The sequence below is a fragment of the Eublepharis macularius genome, chromosome 4, assembly GCF_028583425.1.
Source record: "Eublepharis macularius isolate TG4126 chromosome 4, MPM_Emac_v1.0, whole genome shotgun sequence".
NCBI lineage: Eukaryota > Metazoa > Chordata > Lepidosauria > Squamata > Eublepharidae > Eublepharis > Eublepharis macularius.
In genome coordinates, this window is record NC_072793.1 from 110,058,402 (window position 1) to 110,074,553 (window position 16,152).

Consider the following 16,152-nt stretch of genomic DNA (forward strand, 5'->3'; position numbering starts at 1 on the left):
CAGGTATACAGCACTTGGTTCCTGTAGCAACTCCAGAGTAGAATACTAAGTCCTTAAGAAGAAATGAATTGCTCAAAGCAACAATAAGTGAAGAACTATTTTGGTTTCACAGTTCCCAGCTAATAATCATCAGTAGAGATGGCATGAACCAGGAAAATGGCAGTTTATGGCGGTTCATGGTTCGTCACGTTTCACAAACCACGAACCTACACTAACATGCCTGGTTCGCAAACCAGTTCATTTGGTTAGTCAGTTCATAGAATTGCTCCCTTGATAGTCAGAGGCCATAGAACAAGCCCCCTTGACAGTCAGAGATGCCAAACTTACAGGGAGTCTTCAGCAGGCTCTCCTCCAGCCACCCTTCAAGTTTGGCGAAGATTGGATTTCAGACGTCCGAGTTATAGACTCCCAAAGCAGGTACCCCCAGGAAAGTTCCATTAGATATAATAGGAGCCACAAATGCCATTTGACTTGCATTGCCTCCATTGAAATATATTGCAGCACCAAAAAGTTGCAATGAAAACGTGGGATGGAAGATTTTTATTGCTCTTTTGTTGCTCCTCCCACACATGCTTCACAGCAGGCTGATTTGGGCCCGAAACAGGCCCAATCTTCCTCTGAGAACAGAATAACAGCCCCCCACAGTGGAATGATGGTTCCTGGGAGCAGAAAAACTGCTCTGGGGCTGGAATGGGGACAGAAGCAGTCTTTGAGGAGACAGTCAAGGAGATGTTCTTGGGGAGACAGGAATATTCTTGTACAGAGTTTCACTTACCGTAACTGCTGTTCATTGACGTCTTCTGTGCAGGCACACATGGGGGACTGCGCATGCGCAGGCCTGCCGACTGGAATTTTTTTCTCTAGCTAAATGTCCACTAGGGGGCGCTCGTCCGCTGACTGCGCATGCTCAGCATTTCCCACCAATGCGACATCCGGCGGCGGCACCCCCTCACCCTCAGTTTCTCCTGTGCCGCCGACCACCTAGAAAAAAACTCCAGGAGGAACATAGCGGGGCAGGAGGGAGGGTTTTGTGTGCCTGCACAGAAGACGTCAATGAACAGCAGTTACGGTAAGCGAAACTCTGTTTTCATTGTCCGTCTTCTGTGGTGCCTCCCTACTTGTTCAAATAGAACATGGTCGTGCAATTGTCTGTGAAGATTTGTACTGTCTTGTGTCGTAGGGTATCTGCAAACGTGATAAGGGCAAAGCGAATGGCCAACAGTTCCAACCTGTTTATATGGAGCTCCCTATCCTGGTCAGACCATGTCCCATGTGCTCTAAGGGGGCCACATTGCGCACCCCAACCAATGGTACTAGCATCAGTAGAAATGGTAGCTTGACACTGAACTAGGCCAAAAGCAACCCCTTTAAAGAGATTGCCCTCGGAGAGCCACCAAGTCAGAGAACGAATCACCTTTCTAGGGATAGAGTACTTCTTATTCTGACAGGCTGCCTGAAAATCATGGACCGAAAGAAACCACAGTTGAAGTGGTCGCATGTGCAGTCTGGCCATCGGGGTCACAGCTATGGCTGAAGCCATCAGGCCCAATAAGGTCTGAATTGCAGATGCTGATTGGAAACGACATCTGGAAAAAAAGCCTATCATGCGCCTAATACGTAAAGCACGCTCATGAGGTAAGAATCCTCTGTTCAACACCCCATCTAAAACCATGCCAATAAATTTGCCCCTGAAAGTAGGGTTGCCAGTGAGATCAGTTCCCCTGGAGAAAATGGCCACTTTGGAGGGTGGACTCCATGGCATTATACCCTGCTGTGGTTCCTCCCTTCCCCAAATCCTGTCCTCTCCATGCTCCACCCCTCAAATCTCCAGGAATTTCCCAACCTGGAGCTGGCAACCTTAACTCTATGGCATTATACCTCACTGAAGTCCCTCTCCTCCCCAAACCCCCACCCTCTCCAGGCTCCCCCCCCCACATCTCCAGGAATTTCCCAACCTGGAGCTGGCAACCCTACGAGAGAGGTGATAAAAATAATAATAAAAGACTCCTCAGATGAATAACCCTCTAGGATTAGCTCCTGAGCCTGGCTGTGGAACAGAATCACATGCTTCAGAGCCCTAAAGCACCAGAATGTCAAGCACAAGCTTCAAATAGCTCCCCCTCTGTGATTGAAAATCCAGCAGAAGTTCCTCCCTGTCTAACTGCCTGCTAGAAACTGAAACCACTCACTTGAGATCTGGTGTTATACTCCTTCTGCTTCATATTGCAGAATGGAAACTCTCTGGTTGGCAGCCAGAGCTGCCTATCATGCTTTGGAGGGCTGACATTGGTGTTCCCAGGGCTGCAGAAGGTCTGCTGAAGTTCATCTCCCCTGTTGCCTAGGGAATAGATTGATTGGCTCCAGGCTGTCTTCAGTGATGAACCGGAAAAGGAACCAAATGAACCACCCTAAAAATCATAGCAGTTCATTGTAGTTTGTCAGAAATGCATTCCAACGAACTGCTGGTTCGCGAACCATGAGCCGGCCTGGTTCGTGACAAACTTTGGTTCATATTTCGGTTCGTGCCCATCTCTAGTCATCAGTGTTCCCGACTATCCTCCCAGTGCTGCCTGAACCTAACAAATGGCTGTAATGAGAAAAAACAAATGCAAGATGATACTTAGTACCCAGTTTCCTGGGGGTAAAGTGTAGATTACTGGGGAAGGCAATGGCAAATCACCCTGTTAAAAAGCCTGCCAAGAAAACGTTGTGATGCAACGTCCCCCATTCGTCAGTAATGGGGGGACGTCTCCCCATTGGTCAGTAATGTCCCCTCCATTGGTCAGTAATGACTTGGTGCTTGCACTCTTACCTTTATTTAGTAGACCACTCATTTTGTCTGGCTCAGCTAGAAAACCAAAGCAGAAGCAAAACAACAGCTCTGTTCTGTGAGTGGACACTTTGATCTTGTTTAAATCATTATATCCCATAGAAATTAATGAAATTAGTCTAGAAGTTGGTTAGCATGTAAAATTTTCACCCTATTTAGCGGCACCACTAACAAGCACTAGAAACTTCTCTCAAACTGTGGACTCTAAAATTACATCTCACAAAGAAATAACTTTGGATGGGCAGCCGAGTGGGTCTGCAGTAGATTCAAATCCAATAGCACCTTTGAAGACCAACAAGCTTTTGAGAGTCAAGCTTCCCAATGCAACACTGGTCCCCCCATTTAATTAGTTCTCACTCTTAGCTCAGGTGAATGCAATCGCTAATTGCTGAAGCTCCAGCTAAGATACTTATAATTTGTCATATGACTGAAGTTCTACAAACCCAGTTAGCAAGGAATGACTGCAAACAATGACTGCCTAAACAAAATCCACATATTTTCATCTAGAAATTGTACTGCACCCAGCATGACTACTGAGAAGCATAGATTTGGACTTGAGGGCATGCATTGCTAGCCTGGTCTTCCAAGAGTTTGGTTCAGATGATCTTCCAACCCATACTTTGGAGGATCAGTAATGATGACCTGCAGGTTCATACACTTCCGCTAAGGAAAAAGTATAAGATATGCTGTGGTATGAGGACTACGCCTTCATTCACATGCTGAAGACATGGAACTTTGACATGGAACTTTCCGGTCATGAACTTCAATGTTATTGTAGTTCTCAAATATCCCTACTTGGACAAGCCTGGGCAGCTTACTGATCTTTAACTAGTTAATCTCCCTTTCCTTAACTATGCTTCATGCTCCAGCAGACTCTGGAAAGGCAACTTGGTAGGCTAGATTGATGGACTGAACTTGAGCTCCCAGTAATCAGGCCAGGGGGACACTTCCCTTCTTTCCCAGTAGTCATGAAACAAAGGCTGTTCTCCTTAGCACTCTACTGTCTAAATGCTCTAAATCCAAACAATTAAGTCATGCTAAAGTTATAAAAGAGACTAATAAGTAATAGAATGTAAATGACAAGTATCTATATGTCAAAGATAAACATTTTAAATAAGGCAACCCCTTTAACAGAACATTTACAGTGCAAGCCTAAGCAGAGGTACTCACAATCCTCCCTACAAGCCTTACTCAGTGGGGTTTACTCCCAGGAAAGTGTTCTTAGGATTTTGCACTGTTAATTTCTGCAGATCTACAGAGAAGAACTTATAAAATGCTTATAGAAATGGTGCCGGATAACATTACTATTTATAGGTACTTCCCCTACTTCCATGAACAATGGACACAATAGCGTTGATACCACAAACAGCTTAAACTGAATTCTTATAACACAGAGAGGAAATAGCATATTAAGAAGAGAAACAGCTATTTTAGATGGTAGAGTGTTTTTAAAACTGTAGTAGGAAGGAAATAAAAACAGTCCTTTATAGTCCTTAGCATTTAACAAACCCTTCATATACATTATTTTATTAATCTTACAACCTTACTTACATTATCTTACAACAATCCAGTAAGGTAGATCACTAATCTCTCTATTTTACAGATGGAAGTATGAGGGTATGAGAGTAGCTTGCCTAAGACCATCTAATAAATTTATGGCAGAGGAAAGATATGAACCAAAAGCTTACCAATTCTTAGGTTAGTCTCTTAGCCACTAACATCTAAAATCCTACCCTGTTCTTCTAAATGGTAAACTCACCCAAGGACAGGGGGTGGTCCTCTTTTTTTATTAAGGTTTGACAATTGCATAAATTCTGTCACAATATTTACCAAGGATAACAAATGAACTCAGAAAAGCAGGAGTTTATTATAATTCTCACTTCCACATATTAGAACTAAGAGGATGATGAGAAGTATGAATCATGGCCAAGATTTCCAGGATATATTAAACTGAATTCAAAGACAATGTGCCATGATTCTGGTACTATTATCTTGTTAGATAATTGAATATGCATTAGGAAGAAAGGAACCATAAACTCACAGATTAGAAGAAATCAGAAAATGGAGGGAAGGAAGAGAAGAACCTCTGTTGACAGCAGCAAAAGAAGAACTGAGGGAGCAAGGGGGAGTTCCACCTTACATTATTTTGTTTGGTGGGAAACAAGCCATGCATGCGCTGTGAGGAGGAGCTCACAGGGTCCTAAAACTTGAACGTATCTCTTTGAGGCTGGCCTGCGTCTGCTCAGTTAGATGCAACAACGAACAAATGCGCTCAGAAAAGCAGAAATCTGGGGAAATTCTTACTTTTACATTATATTATAACTAAGAAGACCATGAGAACTACGAACAATAGCCAAGATTCCCAGGATATATTCAACTGATAAGAATAACACACTTTGTAAACCACTATGAGTGGGCGTTAAGTTGTCCTGAAGGGCAGTATATAAATCAAATGTTGTTGTGAATTCAGAGACAACATGCCATGATTCTGGTACTATTATCTTGTTAAAGTACAGACGATTAAATATGCATTAGTTCAGAATCAAGCCACAATATAAGTCCTTTTCAAAATTTATGTATGGGAATATTCAATCCTGCATGCTACCTGTGATCCTTCCAATTTGTACAATCACCATTTTGTCTGAATAGGGCACAACACATATTTTTCAGCTTTGGTATGTACAAAAGCAAACCCTAAAAAAAAAATAGAGTAGCCATGTACTGCCATGTACTAAAGATGGAAAATACATGTGGTGCCAAGATGATGATTGTGCATATTGGAAGGATCTTGTATAGCATCAACAAAGTACTCCTAGTTAGACACCCCTGAAAAGGACTATGGTGAACTCATGCTGTACCCATGCAATTCAATGAAGCAATTCAATGAAGGTTCGGAATGTCTTCTTAAACCTCCTCCCCGCTAAGCCCCAGGACAGATCATTAAACTTATTGACACTGATGCCAGACTAAGGGTCTCACTCAGCTTATTCTAGGTGCTTACATTTGTTCCTGCTGATTCATTTTGATGATGTGAACCAAGAAATTAGATGACACAGGACCCAAAAGACCTTTGGCCTGTAGTCCTCCCTGTCTTCTTCACAATCGGGCTGTCTGAGATTCTACATGCCTGGTCAGAGTATTGTTACACACATAGCCTAAGGTATCCCATACAAATTAATGCTGTAATTGTTCTCATTATTAAAAAAAATGTAAAGTGAGCTCCCAGTTATATTAAAAACTGTAAAGCCATTCATTCAATTGCTTCATCATACATCTAGCTTTGGTTTCTGATTTTCCTCATCTTCAGTGAAAGCCTGTTTAGTGGCTACCAGATACAAAATTATTATTATCCACTATCAAGGTTGCTTTTAAATTAGACTGAGATCCAAGTGCCCTGGGTTGGCATTAGAAGAGTGAAAGCCTCACCATGTTCAAGCTTGTAAGGTCAGAATCTTGTTTCCTCTGTAGAGCACAATGGACCAAGAACTGAACAAGTAAATACTTTACTTCCACTGATTGGTCCCAACTTGGCATGTAATTTTGTGTGCTTACTACTACACATTATGTTTTCTTCTATATTCATTTTTAAATATTTTCTTGTTTGCAAATGGCAGCTGCTTGGTCTGTATTTTCCACAAAGTGAATGGCATGAGATGGGGAGGAGGTATCTTACATCCTTTCCCTCCCTGTTTTCCTGATGAAGAAAATCCACGTCCACACATGCACACATCCCACCAAGCAACAATATATATATATATTGTTTTCCAAGCAAGGATACAAAAAGCTTGTGGGTACCTGTTTTCAGCAGGAAAACAGTAGTCTGTTCTCCTCTCCAAAACGATCCATGCGGCTACATTTGGGAAAAAATCAATATAGGCCAGAACACAATGAGTGGTTTGACCCCGTGTCCCTTTGAAATCTATGGAATCCATTACCCATTCATTCATTATATTTTAGAGGAAGTAATCCAGTATGTGTTTATGTAAAGTGCTGTCAAGTCAAATCCAGTATGTAGTAACACATTTATTTTTTAGAATGCTATAAATGGAACAATATTTACTGTACTACCTTGTACTCCTAGAGTCCCGTAGCACAGAGTGGTAAGCTGCAGTACTGCAGCCCAAGCTCTGCTCATGACCTGAGTTCAATCCTGGCGGAAGCTGGGTTCAACTAGCCGGCTCAAGGTTGACTCAGAGCCTCGCTACAAGTGACATTTTACACGTGAAGGACACTTGATCATTTTCACAAGTCTTTCTGGGAACTGAAGTCCCTCTCCCCCACTCCTTTCCCTTCTGTTCCTTCCCCTCTCTGTTAGAATGGCTGCCTGAAGAAGACAGAGAAAGCCTACGGCAACAGCAGCTTTTGCAAATCGTCTTGCTGGGGGGTGGGGGATGCTCTGGAGAAAGCTGACATGTCGGTGAAGTCCTAGTGTCCTTCCCCTCTCTGTTAGAACTGTTAGAATCGCTGCCTGAAAAGTCAGAGAAAGCCTGCGGCAACAGCAGTTTTTGCAAATCGTTCTTCCAGTCACCAAGCCTGCTCTCAACGATCTTTGGGGGCAGGCAGCTGCAACTTTCTCAGCTTTCTCCAGAGCATTCCCCCCCTCCCCGAGCAAGACGATTTGCAAAAGCTGCTGTTGCCATAGGCTTTCTCTGTCTCTTTAGGCAGCCATTCTAACAGAGAGGGGAAGGAACAGAAGGGAAAGGGGTGGGGGAGAGGGACTTCAGTTCCCAGAAAGACTTGTGAAAATGATCAAGTGTCCTTCATGTGTAAAATGTCACTTGTAGCGAGGCTCTCAGCCTTCCATCCTTCTGAGGCTGGTAAAATGAGTACCCAGTTTCCTGGGGGTAAAGTGTAGATGACTGGGGAAGGCAATGGCAAACTACCCTGTAACAAAAAGTCTGCCAAGAAAACGTCATGATGTGACATCCCCCTATGGGTCAGTAATGACTCGGTGCTTGCACAGGGGACTACCTTTACCTTTACCTGCCTTATACTCCAAGCCTAAAATTTCAACCAATGGGAGTTCCGCACTCAGCAGAACAAGATGCTGGCAGTTCCATGATCTGAGATCGTAGAGCTTTTCTTCATGAAAAACTGGACATGCAAGGGCCCCATTCGGATTAGGACCAAATTTCAAGGTGTGGGGGGGGGGGTGGATTTGAGCCTTCTGTCTCTGCCATTTTCCTGACTGTACTTGGGCAAATATATAGGCATCAGCACTTGTGTTTGCCATCATTGAAAATGCTCTGCCCTGGGAATTCCCACCCCACCATACTTCTGATTGTGCCAGCAGATGGACCAGGGCACCATCCTGCTAATAGCTGCTGAAGATGGAGGTGCCAACATTTGTAACAAACCCGTGAGTGAGAGTTACATTGCAAGGCATACTGCATGGTGGTGCAAGTAAATATGCCAATTCATATATATGATAGCAGAAACCTAAAAAAAATGAAACGTATCAAACTTGTACACATACTTCCTCCCCAGGCCAGTTTTCCTAGTGGCTGCAGGTTTGAAAGTATTAGGGGCCTGGGTTGTATATGTTACAGGAGCAGATTTCTCAAAAGCCTTCATCCCTTTCTGCTTCTCCCCAAAGCAACATAGACCCAGTACCCACGGACATACACATTACTGCTACCAAAAATTACCACTTCTTAGAACAATTAGTGGTTTCAAGTGGTGGGGTGGAAATTTTCAATAGGAAAACCGTGTAGAGGGAAGAAAGTTAAGAATCCCACTCCTGATGCACTGACCTCCTGCTGTGAAAGTGCAGCACTGGAAGCTGCATTGATTAAAAGGGGGGGGGGGGAGTTTGTTAAAAGGAACCACATAGTAACACAGGAACCAAGTTCTGCAGATCAATGTGATTTCCCACTATTTTCCATTAGTGGATCTAGCGGGGCTCCCATTCTAAAGTATGCCTGGAAATAAAAAGGCTGCATGTGTGATTTGGGCCAAAGAGGCTTAGTGTTATTTCCAACTCAGTCATAGAATAAAGACTACTCCACAGGCCTTTGTATTTTGAAATTAACATGCGATTCTTATAATATGCATGACTTAAAACACAAAAGATTTGCTACAGGCTGGAAAGGCAAACAGGCTATATGAGGTGTCAGTTCCTTCAGGTAAGTGCCTTCTGTGTAGAATTTTGATAGCATGTAAAGGATCTTTTATGGCCTGAACTGAGGTAAGTCCTTTAAACTGCTCTCATGATGAATCTTAAGAGCTGCCTTTTCCTTATGTCCCTTCTTATATTCTCTGGGATCATCTGCAGCTTCCCTACTTCATGTTTTCTCTTTTTTCTGTTACTCAATCTACCGGGGCTCAGGGCAGGCCTTTATAGTGGTATATTCTCCTGTTGTGGGGATCCTACCCTAGGGAGATTTTCTGAGCCCCTTCCCCTGCCCAGTTTCATCATTGTGTTATGAAACTTTCATTTTGGTTGGTATTACCAGCTGGATAATTGCTTCAGATGGTAAATTAAGATGAGATTTAATGATTATGAGAGTTTATACTGATTATATACTAATTTGTGTTTTCATATTTTAATTTAATTGAGTTTTGTTGCAGTTTCTATGACTGTGTTGCCTTTGTAAGTATTTGTTTTGAGTATTCTTTTAAAAAGTAAAGTGCAATTCAATTTTATGTGGAAGTAAATTTCAGTGTTGAATTGAGTGAGCTGTACTCCCAGAAAACATGTAAAAGATTGCACTTTATGCTGTAATCCTAAATACATTTACATAGTGAGTAAGTACCATTAAAAGAGTGGGATTTATTTCTAAGTATGCATAGTACTATGCTGTAAAAAAAAACTTTTATGAAACATGACCCTCTTTCTCAAGATTACTTTGCTCATTTCACCATGGATCAGGTGTCCCCAACATGGCACCCACCGACACCTTTCCTTGCACTCACCAAGTGTTTTTAGAAAGTGCTCAGAGCCAGGTGGGGGTTTTACCCAGAAGGGCTTCTGAATGGCCACTGAAAATTTGATTGGTTGAACATATTTAAAAAAAATATTTTTGGTAGTAGTTGCCACCTCAGCACAACCATTTTCACTGTATGACTAAAGATAAGGTGTGCATAAGCAAGAAAATATTTTAAAACAGTATGTTCATTTTAAAAGGCATCCTATTAAATGGAGCTTGTCCTTGAAAGGCTAAAGTATTGCTGTCAGAGTTATGTATAACCCCACTTCCTGACATTTTGTGATTGGCTCTGCCTCCAACAGCTGCCACACTGTGGTTCCACCCACTACCCTGTGTCACAATTCCAAAGGTGGCTGCACGCTCAAAAATGTTGGTGACTCCTTCCATGGATTATAGAAGTGGAAAAATGAATCAAACCTATATGCAAAACTAGAAAAGTAGTGTGAATTTTACTGCTGTTTTTGTTAGTAGATGCAGTTATGATAACATATTTTTAAATTATAAATAGCAGATTTTTTTAAAAGCTTGAGTTCTGTTTAACTGAGTTTCTACTCCAAAATAACGCTATTGACTGAAATGGATAACCACGTAATCCTATGCAGAGTTACTTCTGTCTAATTCAATTTACCTCAATGGGCTTAGACCGGAGTAACTTCGCATAAAATTGCACTGTTAGACTATAAATGTAGTGTAGTTGTAAAATTATTCTACAAAGCCGAAGCTGGCTCACCTTAAAAAAAAAAACTGTGTAATTACATCCCACAGGGAGAGACTCTAGAAACATGGCCTAAAATATTCTGTAGAAAAACATAAAGAAAAATCACAGGGTACCAAACAAGAAAAATCCTAATGGCTAGTGCTATGCAACATACTTATTTCAAACTAAAATGTAAACTGTATACTGAATGTCCTGATTGATAACCAGCTGTTTTTTTAAATGACTTCTTCCATTAGATTATATGGTACCCTTTCTAAACATCAACTCCCACAATACCATTAATGATGTCTTCTAAATGAGATTGTTAACATCTGCTGGTTTTTGTCAAGGGAATGTTGGACTTTTCTTTGATGGTCTTGCAGTTACCATTAAATCATGTTTACTGTGGCATTAAGTAGAAGGGAGATAAGTTTTTCTCTGAGTCCCTGCTAAGAAAAAAAAAACTACATACAGCCTTATTCTTTACTCACTGCATTTCAGACTACAGTCATAACCCTCTTGGCAAACCACTTTTAAATTCCAGGTCTGGTGTATATTTATTCTACAGCTTGAGGCTTACCTGTAGTATTGCAGTTCTGATTCCAGTTGCTTGATATATATTTGTAATTGTGGCACTTCACTGGCTTTAGTTTCAAGCTGTTTTACTTTTCCAAGGCTGTTGAGGACTGCCTGCCTTGCTTCTTCAACCTTCTTTCTCATTTCAGCTTGCTCCCTCTTTAGGCTGCGATTACTGTCCTCCAGGGAGACCACAGCTTCCTGAGAATCCCTCAGCTCTTTTTCCAGTTCTTGACTAAACCTAATCGCTTCTTCAATTTGTCCATCCCTAGAACTCCGGATTAGTTCAACTTCCTTTAGAACACTTTGAAGGCACTTGGAAGTCTGGGACTGTCTCTGTGTTAATAACCTTCGGTTACGTATAAAGCAGGTCCCATTTTTCTTATGGTTAGCATGGCTTTTCCACAATCCTACCTACAAACAACAGTGGCAGAGGGAGAAATGGCATTTAGAAGCAAAAGTAACAATGCACGTTTGTTTTCAACGTTCTTGCAGACTGTGATTTTTTTATTTTCAGCAATACTATGAAGAAGACATGGATGACTGTGTGCAAATCCTTATTGTTCCTAGAGCATTAATACTTAAGTGACTATTTTGTCTATTTCAGATGGGAAGCTGATACACATGTATCCCAGAACAAACAAGCCACTCATCCTGTTGCCACCCACACATTTTTGACATATACGCTTTTGCAAGGAGGAGCATTAACTTTTATTCAGGAAACACTGCTGTGTTAAGTGGCCCTTAGCTTGTTTAAAGAGGGTAAGGGCCACTTAACACAGAGGTTTTTCCTGAACAAGTAATGAGAACAAATGTATTTTTAAAATGTTTTAAAGCAATCCATACTCTAGGAAAGAAGAAACTTTGATTGAAAACAAGGGACTTAATTTCCAAATAGTATTTTTAAGCAAGGATGTGTGTACATGCGTGTCTTAAATCAAGGTCTTGACTGTACAGTACTGTACACGGGTACACTAGTGACAAGATACAAGTCCCAACTTTGCACTCATCATATCCACACTGTTCATTGCAAAAATTATTATATAAAATATAAATTGTGTTAGAGAAAAGTATGGCAAAATACATCCATTATTGTATTTCTAGGAAGTAAGGTCTACATTTCAGACTACTGAAAACAATAACCCTAAAGCTTGCTTTACTCTATAGTGGATTGCAGACTTTGGTCTATGGTCCAGCCTAAAAAGCAGGGAGGTTGTACATTAATTTGAAAGTGTTACAATATTGTCACACTAAAAAGCTTGCCAACCTCATTAAAGTCAACAGTCAAGGTACCTTTATGAAGTTTTTCCCAATACCTGTTTTACTGTGAAAATTTTGTTGACTCCTCTGCCTTTTCCACCCAAACCCTTATACAAAAGTAAGTTCTATTTTCAGCACATGCTTTCAAAGTTTCCATCAATGTGATTTAAATGCACCTTTGACTGGATCAAGTTCAATCAGTTTACAACCCATCTGGATTCATGTCAGTCTGGCAAAAAATACCTGTACATGAGATGAAAGCAAACAAACAAGCTGAGCTACAAGAAGTATTGGAAGCAAGTGCAACAAGTTTCAAATGAATCTGTCCAGCTGCTCCATCCTAAGTGTACTCCTTTAAACTCACAGCCATTTTAATACGTTCAGTGTTAAGGAATGTATTTGACTGAATTGTTCATCACATGTGCTGATCTTTTGCCAAAGACTCACAAGATTTCAGAAATGACCCCAAGTAATTAGCAGCATGTTTGTTCTGAATCTTAAAAGGAAAAAAACAAAGCAATTTCCATACAGTTGCCTTAAGTAATACAAACTCCAATGAACTTTCAGTCCCTTACAGCATAAAATTAAACTCAACTTTCAAACTTTAAGGAAGATTCCCAATATGGAAATGACATTTGCACTTCTAGGAATGAAAGAAACAGACAAACTTGATTTCTCCCCCACTTTTTCACTGGGTATCTCAAAGCCACCATGGTACAGCAGTGACAGTGACAGATCAGGATCTGAGAGACGGAGGTTCGAATCCCTGCTCTGTCATGGAAGCTTGCTGGGTGACCTTGGGCCAGTCACACTCTCTCAGCCCAACCTACTTAACAGGGTTGTTGGGAGAATAAAATGGAGGAGAGCAGAATAATGTAAGCTGCTTTGGGTCACCACTGGGAAGAAAGGCAGGTATATAAATAAATAAAACAACCCCAAACTGTAAGACACCGTATAGCCTGCTTTCAAGTGAAGATTACCTAGGAGTAATCTCTTAACTCCTGAACTAATCACACGTGCATGCAGGCACAACAGGCCAGAATGGTACTCCTTCCCTTTTTATGCAGGTATGAGTGTTGCTAATAAGAAGTGCATATGCATTCCACATATGCAGACAAGGAATGCATCACCTGTTACAACCTCATCTGACAGTTACATTCTGCTGGTCCCCTCCTCCTTCACAGCTCGGTCCCCGCTTCCTCTGCCTGCTCAAAGGCATATGTGGTCACTGGACAACCCATACAGAACAGCCTTCCAGAGGCTCAAAGGTACCCCAGTCTCCATTCCTAGAAGGGCATGTAAAGTGGCCCTCTTTAAGAGGGCCTTCTTCTGAGTGGCAACTGTGGCTCATTGGAACTGCTTGGGAATGGCTGAATTAATACAGAATTTAATTGTATTCTTTCCAGTCCAGCTCATGTTTTTATTGCTGCTGTTTTTCTGAATGTATTGTATTGTGTGCCTGTTAGCACTCATTAGCTTTGCATCCACAGAGAAAGTCAGGGTAGAAATATTTCAATAAACATGAATTATATATATTTAAAATTACCCTCTTTATCTTATGTGGTGATCCTAAATTCTAGAGAGAGAAATAACTCTGCTTCATCATCTCTGCTAACATTATAAAATTCTTCCACTTACGGAACAGCCACTTATGCAAGCACAGCTTGTGTTCCAAACTTTTGATGCGTGCTTGAAAATGGTCTGTTTTCTCCCTCTACCACAGTGATAACTTCCACAACCATCTCTTGCCACTCAAATCCAGGGCCTTTGAATCTGATTTCTGACCTGTTACTCTCAAGACATCTCCCCCTGAACTGCAGAGCAATTTCACTACACTGGGCAGAGGAGTGCTAAATTGCTGTGTTTTAAAAGGGGAGGGGAGGAAAGCAAGATTCCTCGGGCTTCCTGCCGTTTAGCTGCAGCAAGCGTAAGAGCTGGTTCGGGCGATTCACAGAAAGGCCCTCTGTACATTCCCAGAGGCACTCTTCCAGGAGGTGCTTTTCGCATGGCAGACGCACATCTGGGCAAGTCTCTGGCGAACGTTTATCCCATTAACCCTCTACACCAGGACAGCCTCCCCCGTCCCAAAGGCGAGCTGCCCTCTCCGCTCACCTGCAGCGCCAAGCACCGGGCGTCGCTGCTTTGCAGAGCCGCCCGCATGTCCTCCACCAGTTCGCGCAGGCTGGCGTTCTCCTCCTCGAGCTTGGCGATGCGGTCCTCGGCCTGCTCCAGCGCCACGATCTCCTCATAGCACTCCCTGGAGCACGCGCCTGGCGGCGGCGGGGAAGGCGGCGCAGAGGCAGCCCCCCGCGCCCTGCCGCCGCCGCTCCGGCCGCCCAGGCAGCGTCCCGCCGCCGCCTTCTCCCTGCGGCGGCGGAGCGGGCTGCGGAGGCGGATCTGGGTCTCGATGTGCTCGCTCTCCTTGCCCACCGGCAGCCGGGCCACCCCCGCGCCCTGACCCTGCGCCCGGCAGCCGGCCTTGGTGCTGAAGTAGCCGCACAGCTTGGCATGGAACTGGCGGAAGGTCAGGTCGGCCGAGAGGTCCTCGCACAGGCCGCCGCACTCCTCTGGGTCGGCGGCCGCCTCTTCCTCCGCTCCCAGTAGCCCCAGTACCTGGCAGAGGGTCTGGAAGTCCTCGCCGGGGATCCTGCCCTCTCCCTCCCAGTCCAGGTGGTGGAAGATCTCCTGCAGGTACTGGTCCAAGCCCGTGGCCAGCACGACGATCTCGTTCTCCACGCCGCGGTCTAGCCCATAGTGGTAAGCCAGGGCGCTGACCAGCCACTGAGTCCGGCGGGCCGGCCGGCTGTAGGGGTCCCCGGCGTCAGACGGCTCCATCGCGCCCGCCGCCCTCTGCAACCATGCTTCCCCGTTTGAATCGCGCCTCGCCACTCCCGCAGCCGGCCGACTGGCGGCTCTCTCCGGACACGCCTCCTTCCCCGCTCAGCCCTGCCCTGGCAACGGGACACAGCCCCGCTCCGGCCTCAGTAAGGGCTCCGTTGGAGCAAAGGAGGTGGGCGCGTTCTCCTCAGTTATTTGGGCTCCCCTCAGTCAGCGATTCCCTCAGGAGCGGAACCGTGATATAAGTATCCTCTTCCTTGGGGGAGGGGAGGCTGAATCGAACTATTTCGCCCTCAAACTTTTGCCTTAAACTTTTTTCGAAAGATAAAAGCTGCTAGTGGTTAGAAAAACAATACAGTTAAGATACATCTAACATATCTGTTTCTGTACATGTGAGGCTTAAATCAGTTATTTCGTTTGACAGAGAAAATAAAGTGCTTCTTCGCACAGCACTCAATTTACCTATGAAACTCATTGCTACAAAATGTGGTGAAGGTCACTAGACTAGGCTTTGAAAGAGCTAGACAAATTCCTAGAGGATGGATAAAGCTATCAATGGCTTGGAGCGATGATGGCTAAATGGCACTACCATTTTAAACCTAAATGGATCTAGTTTGTGCCAAGAGAAACTTTGCCGTCTAGGCTGTTTTCTATCAGATCACCACCTAGCTACCCGCCTATCAAAAAAATACCTTGAAAGCTGGTACTGTTTTGTTAATAGTTAATTAATTAATAGTTAATTATCTGTATTAGAATAGAACAAGTGGGAGCTCCATAAAGACTTGCAGATGACATTTCCCCCTCACCCACCATGTCCCCTTCCTTGCCCCTGTAGCCTCTCCCCTTTTCCTGCTTCCTTCTGTTCTTCCCACCATTTCTTAAATATCATGAATGTTCTGAATCGAAGCATAATGTATTTTAAATAATTTTGCTTTCCCCAACATCCCAAAGGTTCCTGAGGTGGACTACAAAGGATAACATATTATAAATGATATAATTATATCTAATTCTCAACAAGGCCC

General features: G+C 43.3%; 2 protein-coding genes across 2 annotated transcripts in view; one reads left to right on the top strand and one right to left on the bottom strand.

Annotated features, from left to right (window-relative positions):
• EFCC1 (EF-hand and coiled-coil domain containing 1) overlaps positions 1–15,127 on the bottom strand; it is a 93,959-nt gene extending 78,832 nt beyond the window's left edge. Inside the window, exons 1-2 of the mRNA XM_054975361.1 lie at positions 14,405–15,127; positions 11,037–11,446 (exon numbers count right to left, since the gene is read on the bottom strand). Coding sequence (XP_054831336.1) covers positions 11,037–11,446; positions 14,405–15,127 — 1,133 coding nt within the window. The remainder of the gene's footprint in view (positions 1–11,036; positions 11,447–14,404) is intronic.
• Positions 1–16,152, top strand: part of LOC129327000 (uncharacterized protein CFAP92-like) — a 73,739-nt gene that overhangs the window by 26,624 nt on the left and 30,963 nt on the right. The gene's annotated exons all lie outside the window — the stretch shown is intronic.